At 36.3% G+C, this 15,765-nt stretch overlaps 1 protein-coding gene across 27 annotated transcripts in view; it reads right to left on the reverse strand.

Annotated features, from left to right (window-relative positions):
* The window catches only part of MYO3B (myosin IIIB), a 210,700-nt gene that overhangs the window by 127,515 nt on the left and 67,420 nt on the right, over positions 1-15,765 (reverse strand). For 25 of the 27 annotated variants that reach the window (XR_010431949.1, XR_010431952.1, XR_010431951.1 and 22 more), the window contains 2 exons: positions 13,374-13,439; positions 1,906-2,061 (listed from right to left, as the gene is read on the reverse strand). Coding sequence is in view for 22 of the 27 variants with exons in the window: in XM_064660901.1 (XP_064516971.1) it covers positions 1,906-2,061; positions 13,374-13,439 (222 nt within the window). In the remaining 5 variants the exon portion in view is untranslated. Of the gene's footprint in view, positions 1-1,905; positions 2,062-13,373; positions 13,440-15,765 lie in introns of those variants that run through there. The other 2 variants (XM_064660923.1, XR_010431953.1) reach the window with 2 other exon arrangements.

Here is a 15,765-nt window from a genome sequence, read left to right on the forward strand (position 1 = left end):
ACTATTATGAGGCTATGTCTATCCTCTGGGGAAAATCATAATTAGATGCTCTTGGTGGTTGGTTCTTTTGTAATAATCTTATGTTTGTAGTCCAGTATTAACTGTCTGGCCCACAGACTTGATATTTTGCAGGGATATGCTTTTGCTATCCCATTAAAGTTTATATAAATTTGATCAAGTTTCAAATCTTCAGAAAATCATTCTGAACAACATGTTGTCAATGTCAATGGTAAATGATCACTCAATTTTTGTCCTCACAGAGCATGCTCTCTGCCCTGATCACAGAGGGCTGGGGCTTCACAGAACAAGTAAGGATACCATAGTAGTATAATGCTAAAACAATCAGAAAGATTTTTGTTTTCAAACAAAATATTTAAGTAGGGTTAGGTGCTACAGGACAGACAAGGAGTTAAACTTCCTTAGGTGATTCATACTGAGGGTGCTGGGAAGCAAAACCCTTCCTACATTCCAGTCATGTATAAGGTGCAGAAGCTTGTCTGTCAGCACTCTCAGTTAATACATGGACAGGCTTCAGAAAAGAAATGTCTTGGTCTTGACTCTTTGTCACTCCACATTATGGAGCTCGATCCTAGAAGAATGTACTGGAATACCATGACAAGTCCATTTCAGAGCTCCTCTTAGCACAACAATCATTTCACTCTGTCTATATCTGCAATTTGGTCAACAGCTGGAAAAATTCCCATACCTTTTGGGTCAGCCACAGCATAGCTGTAGGCAACATGATCTGTGAGATGCTACATGGGGGAGCTATGCTTAGGCGGCCAGATAAAGCAGAAACTTCCACTGTAACACTGGCATAGCTCCCTCACCCACAGTGAGCAGTTCCTGGTATGTTCTTCCAGAAAACAAACAAACAAACAAAGGAAAACCCCCAACAACAAACACCCCACAAAACCAACCAAACCAACCACCAAAAACCCCACCCACAGAAGTCAAATTCACCTTGAAACTGTACTTACAGCTATACCTTTAACTTCTACATTTTTGTTTGGGCTTTTAGCATTTAAGCTACAGAGTCTTACGGCTTGTAAGCATATACAGGTTTATGACTTATGAATCATGACATTTAATTTTCTTCATCAGCATTAGTAGGTGTTTGTTTATAAAAATGAGCCAGAGCACATCTAACTCTAGACAAACTTCATATTACAGAATGATTGCTGAGCTTGGGACAGTGTGTTCATTTGCATTTAATTCTTCTGAAACAGTGAAATTCTGCCACCCTCTGGACAACAACTAAACTAAGACATATTTACAATCAGCCTCAAAAGTAAAAGATCCCACTGCTGCTGATAAACATGCATTGCTTTCTAAGCACATTTTAAAGTAAATAACTAGGCTGAATGAAAAATAGCAGCTATTATTAAACTACAGACAAAGCAATTACTTTAAGTACTGAACAGCCTTCTTACTAATAGCATCTAATCAAACAGCAATCTTTAAAGTGTTCTTAACCTTTTCTAGTAGTCATGTGAATACAGCTGTATTTTTCAAAGATCTGTTACCAAAGTACAATATAATTTTTCATGCCAATACATACTTCCACAAACCAGAACATTCTGAAATTATTAGCATCTCTGACTGAGCCAAAAGAGAACACTTACAGAACAGAGTTCAGTGGGAGCAAGAATGCAAAGGAGTAGATTGCATTATGGCTGATCAAACTAGCTTTAAGAAGTATCAAAGGGAAAACACATTTTTTGCATTTACATGGCAAGCAGCACTTGCTGCTAATAATACTGCAAGTCAATGCATTAATATGATCATTTGAAACAGTAAATGTCTGTGCACTGGAAGTTTCAATTTGTGCTCACAGGATTAGTGTGGGGAAGGAGGGCTGTAGCATGTCTGTTGGTACATACAGTACCTTGTACAGTACAGTACCTTGTTTTGGCTCTGGAGCCCAGCTGCTGTTGTTCTTGGATGAGCTCAGCCAGCTGTTTTCGCAGAGACATGTCTTTACCATGTACTTGTTTAATAAATGGGTGCTCCAAAAGATGGGTAACTGAAGGACGCTTTTCAAAATCTTTGATTAGACACCTGTGACAGAGAAATAGGGGTCTCAGGCAATGATGTTATTTCATTACAGCATGATTTGGGTCAGCTTACTGTGTGGCTGTTACTGTACAGTTGTTTCTTTTTCCACAAATCTGAGTTCCTCAATATGTAAAAAGTCTCTTCCTTTACATTGCAATAAATCTGGCATAAAATATTTAGCTAAGTGAATTCACCCTACAAGTGTACTAGCATAAAGGCTACAAATTTGAGCTTATTTAATCCCTCTTTTTAACTGTAACTAGGTTACTAGGAAAAAATGGCATCCTATCTTCTAAGTGCTGTACAGTTAATATACATAAAACTTAATCTAAGATGAATAGACAATACTTTATTCACTTTAATTTTCTCTCTATTCTCCAATGAGAGTTTGATTACGAACTGTAGCATACAGCCTATTAAAAACCACGACTGAAACCTGTGATACAACAGTAATCAGAACAATTTAATATATAGCCTTGGTTTTTAAATGAATGCTACAGGTTGATATTCTATATTGCAATGACAAGTGTTAGCATAACTACACAAAATTCAGCAAGGCTATATGATTCAGTATGGAAAAGAAAGGAATCAGTCAGAATTAAATGCTAGCCAGAGTACCAAAGTGCTGTCTGTGATGGGAACAGGTGAACCAGTAATGAGTAAAGAAATACATCCTATTAAATTAGCATAAAATTAAGTACCATGCTAATTTATGTAACCAACAGTCAAAACTGAAGAAGCCATCACTCAGGTTGAATTATTTTCTGTATAATAAAGCTGAAATGATACCATTCAAATAGAAGAATGGTCTATCAGGATCAGACCTTCTAGTATCTATCAGGAAATTATAGCTCAAAATGAATTTTTGGATGAGATGCATTTATATTACATACTTCACAATTATTTCTCAGATTTGCTGATATTAAGAGATATACCTAAAGTACTTTCTTTGCAGACCCAAATATCACAAATAAAGACTACCATTTTAGCAAACACTTCAATGAAACTAATACCTTTTAGAATTTCTGTTCTAGTAGTAACAATAACAATGTACAAAATTTATACTACATTAAAAAACACAAATTATTTGATTTAAAATACTACCAAACACATTAGCAAATTATTAAAGTTTAGCCTCACCTCAAAGACTTTACTGAAGCCTAAATTCTGGTCTTAAAATGATCCTGAAATATCTTTGAACACAACTTCAATAATTTAGGTTCCTGAAAATCACTTTGCCAACCTCTTCTTGGTACACCAGGTCCAGAAAAGAAAGCCTGTAGAATGTGTTACCAGTTTTGGAACTATTTTTGGTGAATTTTGCTATAGGCTTGAACTGCAGCCTCCTGATTGAAACACTAAAGTAACACAGCCTGGTTTATCTTCATCCCTCTGAGCACAAGGCTATAAATACCAGTCCTTCCCCTCCATGAAAAGATCCATCATTAGCCTTGAACAGATTCTGACAATCCCCCCTACTTCTTTTCCTTTTTGTAATCTGGGGCTTTTAAAAGTCAATACAACCACACAGACAATATGGTCCATGCCAATCCTGTTCAAATTCATGTTTCCTGAGAAAAAGGAAAAAAGCATTTGGAAAGAAAGACAACATTCATCAGGAAGGCAAGGGAAAAGAGAACAAAACAACAAAAGCTATGCAGTATACAAAATCACAGACTGATGGTAAGTATCCAAAGTTGAGATTTCAGTCTGAAAAGCTCATGCACTCATGATTTTTACCATTCTGTCCATAATTACAAATGTACAGTACTTATGTTATATTGTTAATATATAAATTTTCTTTTGAATTTGATTACATAAGGAATTTTTCAGTACTATAACTGAATCCAAGCGAACCTAAGTTATAGAATATTTTCTGTTGGAAGGGACTTTTCAAGGGCACCTAGTCCAATCCCCTGCAATGCATAGGGACATCTTCAACTACATCAGGTTGCTCAGAGGTCTGTTCAACCTGACTTTGAATGTTTCCAGGGATGGGGCATCTACCACCTCTCTGGGCAACCTGTTACAGTGTTGCACCACCTTCAATGGATAAAATATCTTCTCAGTATCTAGTCTGAATCTACTCTCTTTTAGTTTAAAATCATTACCCTTTGTCCTATTGCAAGAGGCAGTTGCTTTTCAGATAATAACATTAGAGTTTAAATGGATTCTTTTCAATAAATCACACAGTTCCAGACAGGATATCTTGTGTTTATCAAAAGTGTGAAGAACATACAGACCTTTGACCTGGTGGCATGTAGTTATTAATATGAATTATACTCTGAGCTCTGGAACAATGTACCTCTAGACACACTCTATTTTTTCTATATAGATGGACCCTAGGTGAAACATCCAAATGTCCAGGATATTGCATTCATTAAGGAACCCCAACAAGAAGAGACAGAAGAAAAACATTTTGGAGAAAAAATTCTTAGCTTCTCTATTACATAACTGAACTGTGAGTTGTTTAGGTCTGGCAGGTGTTTTAATGAGCATAGGTAAGTTCTGTGAGGGAGGTCATCTTGAAGTCTACTTTAGGACTACCTTTCCTTTTGTTGTATAGTCCTGCCCCACTGACTATCACTTTGTGTGCATGCTACTCTTCACCTTTGCAACTATTGATGTTTATCTATTGTTTCATCTATATGCAGCCTTCGTTCTCTGGTAGTAGGGTACTTCTGCAACCTGTGGTCACTTAGGATTTCACTTGACATGCAACTAAAAGTTTGTTAAATGACAGGATGACCAAGGTAGTGACACAAGACATATCAACATGATTCTGTGATCAAACTCTGTTCCAAGCTCAGACACAGCAAACCTACTATTTTGCCAAGTTTGTGCCTGCATTGGAAGAAAAGAGCTCTTTCAGAAGGTTAATGAGATGACACAACAAAGCAGAGAGCTCATAACTAACAGCCGTGCAAGAGTGAGGGAGAGCTGCTTACATTCATGTCTGTAACTTTGTGTGTAAGTACTTCTACTTCATTTCAGGGGAGAGACTGACAGGAGAATGTACAGTTCCACTGAGGTTGGTTTAATCCATCAAGTTAAACAGCAAGTTCCTAGCACTTTAGGAACACAGCAGGCCATAGGGAATTCAACTGCGTATGGCACATACACTCTCCTTTAGCTCTAAAACAGCAGAGGTGTTGACATGGTGATTTCCAGAAATTACTCCTTACGATGTTTCAAATGTGGTAACCAGCTTGCAGCTTAGTCACAGTAGGTACTGTGGGCTCAGTGTGTACTCAAATACTCAGTGCCCATTCGATGTATCACCAGGCCTGCTGTAATGGAAGGCAGGATGGAGAGTTGTCATGTGACACTGAAAAGATTGTCCTTATGTTTCTCCTCTTGGTGTATATTCCTTTGTCCTAATTCCTCTCTATGTAGATAAGATCCATTAATATTCTGAGGTGTACTTACATGCTCTGCTTCTACACACTGTAATTTCAACTGTGTTGCTTTTATTGCAACATGAATGCCTGCTGCTGCTGCAGTACTTACTCAACATCATCTGTAAAATAAGGGTCCCTGGACCACTACCTATGTGCTAATGAAGAATGACACATCAGACTGCCAGTGTCACTGCAAGTGTTCAGAAAGGTATCATCTCCTTCACTGGAAGCAGAATTGACAATGTAACGCTCTTTAGGAAAAAAAAAATAGAATATCAGCTCTTACAGTGCTAAAGCCTGCACAAAGGTGAGCATTATCACAGAGTTTTTTACTGACCTGCACCCCGACTTAGAAATATAATATGTGGAAAAGTTAATCATATGGGTGTCTGAGTTCAAAGTTGCCAGTAAATTCAGTCGGGAGATATACCTAACACACAGGCCAGAAAAAAGAAATTGAGAAGTAATACATAAAAACTCAGTGATATAAACATTTGGAAGATTACAGTAACAAAACAGCTTTTACAATTTCACTTATCAGAAAATATTCTGCAATCAGTGCGTGTGTTGTGCAAGTAAAAAACAACATTAAGAAGTCTTATCATTGAAGGATTTGCTTCTGAGGAAAGGAGAAAACTAAAATATCTTCAGCTCTTCAGCTGCTCATCTGAGCATTCATTTAAGACCAATTTGGACAGTTAGCTTAGGCACTGTCAAACATCAACCATACTGCAATTACTCATAAAACCAGTAAATGTGCTGCACCTGCAAATTCAGCCAATTTGTTTGGCCTAAAGAAATTTAAAAAAAAAAAAAAAAAAAGTAGTGCATTAGTTTGAACCGAGCAAATTCACTAGCAAATCTACTACAAGATGGGTTTCAAATAAAATATGATGAAAATATATTTGGTCTGCTATTTTTTGAATCTAAAATAACAGGAAGGCTAAGTACATATTGAAAAGGAAACAAATATTGTACATGTTTGCCTTAACGAAAGTCAATCCATTACCTAATTTGAAATTCTAGTATCTTTCATCATGCTTTCTTAGCTGAAAATTAATTCTCAGAATTCATTAGTGTCACTACATTAAACATAGGTTGCAGCCATTTGCTGCAATCTCACAGCCAGGCTCCTAAGCACCATTTCCATTCTGCCACAATTACAAGCAAAGATGAAGCATTTATTAGCAGAGGATAAGAGCAGGCTCCCATACACAGGCCTATCTGAGACAGCCTCTAAAAATTCACTGGCTGCTTGCACTTGGATGATAACATTGATGGAATTGCTGGGTCCAGACAATGTAAACTGCCATTTCACAAGTAGCAAATCAGATGACTGAAAAGGAGAGATATTTAACAGCCTTCATGAGCTAATATTTACTAATGAATAAACGGAAAGAAACAGATTTCATAAGAACTGCAATGGTGCTCTAAGTCTCCTGTGTGTTCAGAAATAGAAAACAATTACTAATGTCATTCATTATTGCAGTCTAACCTAAGTAGAGTGGCAGCAGTTATTTCTTTCAGAAATTCTCTTTCATCAGATCTATTATAGTCTATTTGACCAAAAGTACTTTCTTTAAAAAGAAAGAAATCAAGCAGCTTCAACTCTCATAGCTTAGTCACATTATGATTTATCTCCAGTATTTTGTTTTCTTCAATTATTACATTTTGTGAATGCTACATTTTCTGATGATTTCTTATCTGCTAGCAGGGGACTGCTGGAACTCATTTTGTCTCACAAACTAAATATCCAACCAGACATCTAGTAACTAACATCTGTGTTAACAGAAGAGGCACAGGTTAATATTTGGAAGAAATGATGACTCTGTATCAAACTCTGTATTAGAGTTGGGGAATCCACACAACAACCTCTGGGCGACAGAGACATAAAGTCTCTGATCTGTTCAACAAATGGTTAGATAAAGTCCTCATTGTCACTCCACTGGTCCCTATCTCCCTGCCACTACCTGGGTCTTCAGGGTGCTTTCCTAGCACAGCTTTCTCTATGCACAGCTCTAGACCACTCTCCCCTGCCCTCCAAACACTGCTTGCACAAGTACCTGCTGTCTAGCAGTGAGGAATCCTTCCAGGACTCTCCTATTAGATGAGCTTTCCAGGGTACTGAACAGGACTTCAGGTCATCCTGAACTGCTAAGATCTCTTCTCCTAATGCCAGAAAATGCAGTTACCAGGTTGCCCCTAAAGATAGAGATGGCTCATCTGGGGATCTAGAACGGAGATTTCCCAGAGGGAGAAGAGAAAGGGTAAGGTCATATACTCTTGAACCTCTCCCTAAGCAGGGAGGAGGTCCTGGGTTCTGAGACACTTCCCACCCCCATGCCCCCCCCACATGCCTGGTTACTTCCATCACAAGGTTGTTTTGTGATGGAAGATTAATCAAGAGAAATCAAGAGGATGACCTCAGCTGGGTTGAGCACCCTGTTTTGAGAAACGAAAGGACAGACAGTGACAAGCAAGATCATCCAGGCCAAGTACGTTAGGTCAGAAACTTTCCTGTCAAGGAAGGAAAAATAACAATCACTGAGGGTGTTTTTAGCTGCTTAAAATGCTCTGTTCCAATCTGTAACTCTGAGTGTTCCTCCCACCTCTGTACCACATGTAGCTGTGACAGACAATGGTCAGTTACACGCAGCAGAGAGGTGGAGAAGAAAAGATATTTCATGAATTACATTTGTAATAGTGATGCAGGGATGTGCCTGCTTCTCTGACACTTCCCTGCTTTCCAATTCCAGGTCTGCCCAACCCCCACTGCTGCAGGCCACTCATTTGCAAAAATGAACTAAAAAACTGTGACAGCTTTGCCAAGAGCATTTCTGTTTTCAGTCCTAATTCAACAGGACACACAGGATACAAATAATCTTATCTTCAGGAGCGCTTATAGCTGCTGCTTTGCAAAAAGCAAACCCTGGGCACCAAGGCTATGTATGTAGGTTAAATAGGTCTCCTGTCTTGAACAGCATCCCATGATAAATAATAAGGATTTTACTGTTCATTCTGCTACAATCAGATATCAGGATGAAAGACTGAATTTATGACAAAGAACTCAATAATCACATGTGTAGTATAAATTCTGGTGGCCAGAACACACAACATTATTGATCTGCCTTTTGGTAGCAAATGCTGTAAATTACTAATCCTCCCTAACAAGGAGACAAATACCCAAACACTGAAATGTCACCAGCACCTTTTTTTTAATAAATCTTTCAGTTTAATATTCAACATCAAACACTATATAGTATAATTTACAGCACACATCTGAAATTGTAAAATTAGGTGTATTAAATAGCTTTACGTCTTCTAAATCTTCAAAAATTACAACAGGTTTCCCAGTTTCATTTGGGCTAAGTAAGCATAACAAATTAGTTTGGCTCATATACGTGGTTTAGAGAACAAACAATGGAAACTCTGGAGGGGCACCTCTTGCAGCTCCCAGCATGGGTCAGACAGTTGCTCTCCTTTAAATACTTAGATTTTTACCAGTGACAACAGAAATACAAACAGAAAAATTCTAGGGAGCCTCTTAAAACCACCAAATACATTTACTTATTGTATGATGAAACTGATGAGTAGCCTTTCATCAGGAATGGGTCTGCTTTATTCCTTTGGCCTGTCCTTGAAGACCCAGGAACACAAAGAGCCTTCAGAACCTTTTACAACTGAAACTTTTTATTAGAAACACTATGCTTTGCATTTGTACCAAATTTTCTCCCTTAGGTACCTCTCCCACTTTGACACTACAGCTGATTTGAGGCAGACTTTTTACTACAACCGCTCATAGAAAGTAGAAGATAATTGTGTTCATTATATATGTCCATTCCTCTGTATAAAGATATATTTCACGCAGTATTCAAAAGTGGTGGAGATCTTTTGTGAGGTACGAGAATTTAGCATTTCAAGTCCATCTGTAGACAGAACCTGAGAGTCTACATCAGTGAATGAAATGCGAAAACTTAAAGATTTGGTGGTAACCTTACAACCTTATAGACTGTGATGACAGTCTGTATCTTTCTTACATTTGCAAACCTTTTTGTCCTCTTAGACACCATGAGATTAATGTTATGTCAAATGCATATCATGTTTTCAGTGACAGAAACAGTAAAATTTCTTTATGTAATACGAACGGAATGTCACTAAACAATTGCTTAGATTGTGAAAAAATTTTGCCTGCTTTCAGAGAAGTTAAATCTAAACGGACCATTTAAAACCTATGTAATCTAGATGATCTATTAATTGAATAAATCTGAATGTAGACTCATCAATATGGAATTCAGCTTGTGAAGCCATGCTTAAATTGAGTACAAAAAAGTGAGTTTATCAAGATGAAAAATTATATTTGTATTGTATTTGCAATGTCATTGCTAAATGTTACATTTTGATGATAAATGTGACCATAAATCCTTAACTTCACATTTTGACTTTATTACTTCCTGAATTTCTTAATTCTTTAATTCCCTCCAGTTCAAGAATGACTAATTAATTCAAAGAACCATAATAGCTAATCATTGATTAAATAAATTTAAAAGGAGAATGTCTGTCTCTGGAGATACCACTGCTCATTTTAATTAAAATTACCATTTTGTGATGTAATGTAAATAAAAGTTATTGTATTCTTCTGTTCCAAGAACACATTAACTCTTCTATTTACCCCTAGGGATCAGTCAAGTTTTAAAGTGCCAAGAAAATTACTTGCAGCATGTAAGATAATTTTGTGAATAGTAATTTTTATTCATTTTAATGTAATATTTTATGAACCAATTCTGAAGCACTGTATGTCTAAAATGGCGGTGGACACAAACTGTTAACCCATGAGAGCAATGTCGTCTGTGCTGCAGTCATCAAAAAAAGTCTTCATAAATATTCATGAGAAATGACTAGAGTGAACTCTTCAAAACAGATATTTTACCTCAGCACAAAAATAAACGTACATAGAAGTATATTATTTTTAGATGTCAATCCTCCAACAACTGCTGTGGTTGTTTACGTGGTCTTATAGAAATAGTAAGTCCTATTAATATGTAGATAAAATAAACAGATAATTACTCATCTCTCACATAATGAGTGGAGTGCCAAGTTTTTCATGCATAATCACAGTAGTACAGATAAATACACATACACCCAACTTTACAGATCTTTTAGAAGTATGGATGGGCTGCACATCTTAGTAGACACCAAACACAAAATCAGGCCGCTGCCAGAAATGACAGTTTAAATTGTTCTTATCTGTACTTTTTAAAAACAAAATATCTAACTCAGATTCACTATCCTCATTGTAAAAATCCTTATGAGAACAACATATTGCAGCCTTCATCTCAAGTCAAGGTCAACAATGCTGGGAACAGAAACATACATTCACCAAGCTAAGAACTATCTTGACACTCTCTCCATTCAGATTTTGTTACTATTGCATCTGACTAAAATGCTGCTGCAAAGTGATTCTCTCTTGGGGCACTAGTATCATAGTTAAAAATAAAGACTTCATTTCTGAAAAATATATGGTCACTATTTTAACAGCCTAAAGAGTTACCAACAACAGTATATTGAAATTTCCAGCTCAGGCATATTGTAAATCGCTGTAATATGTGAGAGAACACTTATAACAAAAATGCCTCTTGAGACAGTGGCATTTAAAGGGATGAGAATGTGGGGTGAAAAAAGCCCAGTGACCAGGTTTGGCAATCTTGGAATAAATAAAATTACTGCGTAAACAGAACTGAAATCAAAAGTATGCTTAGCCAAAGCTGTATGCTTGGTTTTTGTTAGTACACAGGTCTGGCCCATGACTTGAACTAGATAAGCTTGTTATGCAAATTACGTTAGAGTCAGGAAGGAGGTAGATAATGAAATTATTCAAAAGCTAACCACTCATCACAAGGGTGACAGAAACATCAGGCAAGGTCCTAACATATGGATAAAAGGCAGTATGGAATTTATACAATCACTGCTTTTAATTTATCATAGCTAGGCTGTCACAAGGTGGGCATCAACAGATGCATAACTAATGCATATAAATGAGCCAATTATCAGTAATGGCTAAAAGGTTTGCAGTTGTATGATTCAAAGTTTCATTATTTAAATTTTTCTAGAAAAATCCACTAACGTAAATCCAAGCCTCCATAAAAACATCTTGTAACTTCTGTATCAACAACTTTACTAACATGTGCCCAAGAGCCAAATAACGTCACAGAGAATTCCACTTCAGGATTCTCTAATGGGAGCTACAATACATTTATTACAATAGTTGCATTTCTCGATATTAAGAGGCTGTGTATGAGCATATTTCCTTACTTCATTGTGCACATTACTGTAAAAATGAAAAGCAAGATTTGAGAACCTGCAAAAGTTGCTGATGAAGAAGTAATTAAGCAAAAGTAAACAATAACCCATGTGATTAAAAATACACCATTTGAAGGTGTCAAAACCCCAAAAGACTAGATTTAAAACAAGTTTAGCCATAAAATATCGGACTTGTTTTAAACAGTGCATGCTGAACTGAACAAATGTTATGTTCAACTGAGTTTTTGTATTGTTCTCAAGCTCAGTGGTGATTTCTAAAAGGGAAGATACCAAGAAAGAAAAACTTACATAACAACACTGAAGGTTAATGCAGAACATTTCTGAGACAGGAATGTGATCTTATTTACCAGGTGCAATAACTTTCTAAAGCACAAGTGGAATATAAACCAAGAGCCATGGAGTCCCCGAGAAAATAGACTACGGTCTATAAGTACAAAAAACCCAATGTTTTTCTATAATAGAATGAAATTCATCCACCATCTGGTGACCTTGCAATTAAACACCGAATCTGCTACAGATCACAATGTACACTGCTGAGTAAACAAGGACATGCATTACAGAGAACCAGAACTTGGGTCAATCTGCTCCAGAGGAATGTACTTCTACTACCTGCACTGGAAGAGATTCTGAGTTACATTGCAGCAACGACAGTAACGGTCTTCCTTTGTAGGCCAAACATTACACTGTACCTCACCTTCCTGCCCAGTTAAAGATCAGCATAGTAAATAATATTTTTCACGTATTAGTAATAAAATTTGCAATAGTCTTTCTATTTTTAACTTCTCCTAAAATGGAAAGACACTACTACACAACTAGCTGAAAAAATATTAGGTAGGCATATTGTACTCTACAAGTAACTACATGCCTCAAGGAACAGAACAGATTCAAAATGCAGATGTGCACATTTTCAAACCTATCTTGAAGACTCAGCACCAAGGAACAGTGTTCAAGTATTTGGTTATTTGATTAGTGTAAAATTCCCAAGGGTTTTATAACACTATTCCCCACATTACACAGTTTGGGATGTAATAGGTCCTGATGAAATACTGAAGAACACTAAAAATCACTCAAAAGTTGCTGTAAGACTTTTGAATATAATGCTAGCAACTACTACACTGTAATTTCCTAGTTTTACTGTAAAAAGAAAAAGAAAAGCAAAAGCATATTTTAGTTTGGTGAGAGCTGTATACAATGTACTGAACATCAGTAAAGTGGAAACAAGGCTATTATGTTCTTCTTATCTTTCTTATTTTAACTTGACCAGCAGTCTTATCACTAATCCTTTTTTTCTCCTTGATGCAAAATTTCACTGCAAAACCATCAAGGAAATCAGGTATATTTACAAATCTGTTCTAGTTCCATCAAAATTAAGAAGCAAATCAACTAAGGAGTTCAGAGAAGCTGTGAAGAAAGTACATAAGAAGATCAAATTGTGCTGTATAGCTTTCAAAAAGTGAAGCATGGTCTAAAGTCTATGAAAAGAAAACTGAAATCAAAAACCTGCAAAAGCAGCAACTCCATAAACAAATTCTGTTTTCAGATTGGCACACATAGGTCTTGCTGAATAAGCTGTTTTTATAAGAAAATAAAACTCACTGTGAAATGAAATGGTTGAATCCTCTGCACCATTTTTCAGGATGTAGCAAAGTAGGAGGAGGATTTCTGAAAAACAAAGTTTTGGGATGTAAAATGTTAATGTTTACTGGAATTATCTCATGGATAATCATCAAAGATGATACTAGTTCCACTAGGGAGAAAATGATGATTAAGAAAGCAATAGTCAAATTGTGTCCCCTTCAAATGCCTGGTGGGTTTTTCTTGCTGCTGCTCATTCACTGACAGCTCTCTTTTCATGTCCTTCTCCTTTTATGTCAATATCTTTGAAGCTGGTAGTCAGTATAGCTCAGTGTACTTCCCAACATTTCCCTTTCAATTCAGTCCAAATGAAAATGCAGTATTAACCTCGCCATCACACCACTTTAGCTCTTTACCCCAGGTCACTGAGTCCGCTCAAAACTTTTAAAGTATGGATATCATAGGAACTACTGAACTGTCAACCATCTGTAGGATTTTCAGTCTGGGTTTCAATCTATATTCAGTTTGTATGACACTGTAAACTCTAAAACTGTTAAAAATAGATGCTATTTTTAAACTGACATTTAGCAGACAGTATTTTTACAATACATAGCAAGATGGCCTTCCTAAGAACAATTTTTTTCAACTCAGATGAGTTCCACGTTAGTTGGCATATAATTCCTTTCCTTCCTAATTGTTACTGTTACAGTTTGATTACATAAAAATACAAAGCAAGACCTATAGGTCATATTAAGTGAACCAATTTTAAAAGGCTCAAATTTCAGTGGACCAACTTAGAGAAGGAACTGTTCATAAAATCACTATATTATACTATGTTATCCTTCAGGGGTTTCCTCTGCAACTTAAAATTTGCTAAGTACTGATGCTTCATTTAACTTTTTGAGATTACACTTGTGTTTTACGAAACTTAAAGATTTATCTTTTGCTGCATTTGAGGGTCATGTATTACTGAATTGGCAGAGAAAAAAATCACAATAAGACATTCTACAACAGAAATACACAATATTATTCTGCATTGTATCATGAATCACTTCATTTATAGCATGGCCAAATTCCACAGCATAACACTGCTTGGAAACAACTCGCAAAACAAAAAAGCAAACAGCATAAACAACATGAATTAGTGCTGATTTGCTCAATAGTCTGGAATTTTTCATGCATATTCATTCAAAGAGTAGTTCCATTTAACAATTACTCTAAAAAATACAGGCAAAATGGTTTGAAAAAAATTGCAGTGTAGCTTGACCACTTTTTTTCATCTATATCTTTTCAAAACAAAAGCAGCCTTCAAATTACACTGCAGGTTGACAAGTTTGCTGAGATGACTGTGTTATTATTTTTCTCTAAGGGACTAAGGGAATACAATTTTTTCATGAAGTGAAGAAATCCAGAATGTTTCAGGTGGGCATCACTTATCAAATTCACCATTAGGGAAAAAAATATGATTGGCTATTTTCAACGACAATAATATTTCAGGGTTGCCTCCCCTTTACCAGGCTCATATGCTTGTGCACATCACAGAATCTGATTATTTCATAAGCATTAAAAAAAAAACCACAACAAAAACAAACCCAACAAAACTATTTCTAGATACACTTCCAGAAAAAAAAAATCCTTTATCAAAGAAAGGTAAACTTTAAGAACATCTTTCTCTGTGATGAAAATGGTTAAATGGTTATCAGTCCACACATCCCACATATGTGACCTCTGCAGACAGCTTTAAGGAACAGTCAGCTGAGATTAGTATATGTTATTAGTCTTTATGCTGCAGGAATGGTAGTCTGTCTGACATTTTGAATTCTGATAACATCAACTTCTATTGTACTGAGAAGTACAGTGTATTTCTTTTTAGAATGTCTACTGAATATTTACTGTGAAATTTTGAATTTCACTGCAAAGTAATTTGCTTTTTCAAAAGCTGCTACTATCCATGAAACATGCACTTTTGTCTTTTCTGTTCACACTGTTCTCAAAGTCTTCCCATGGAGGTAACAATGGTGCTTACAAAAAGCATATGTTTTGGAGGCTTTGTTAACAATCTCACAAGGAACATTCAGAAAAAAGACAGAGATACTTTACACTAGTTGCAGCTGTTATGATGGAAACAGGTGGGATTTCATCACGGAAGAACAGATCAGCAGAGCAGATGTGATTCAGGAAACACATTCAGTCATTTCCAGGTTAATGATTAAAGGAGAAAGTCATGTTTTTAACCATATAGAACATGTTTTGTCTAAAAAGTTACTAAGCTGCTAAGCTCTCACTGATAGCTTATTCTCTTTGCAGGCTGAGCCAAATCAACACGACCAAGGAATTTGTAACTCTACAGATGTTTTCCTGAGCTTTGATACCTTTGTATTTGTTGATAGAAGATACTACGTTATTCTTAGTG

Source organism: Pseudopipra pipra, chromosome 7 (genome assembly GCF_036250125.1).
Source record: "Pseudopipra pipra isolate bDixPip1 chromosome 7, bDixPip1.hap1, whole genome shotgun sequence".
Taxonomy (NCBI): Eukaryota; Metazoa; Chordata; class Aves; order Passeriformes; family Pipridae; genus Pseudopipra; species Pseudopipra pipra.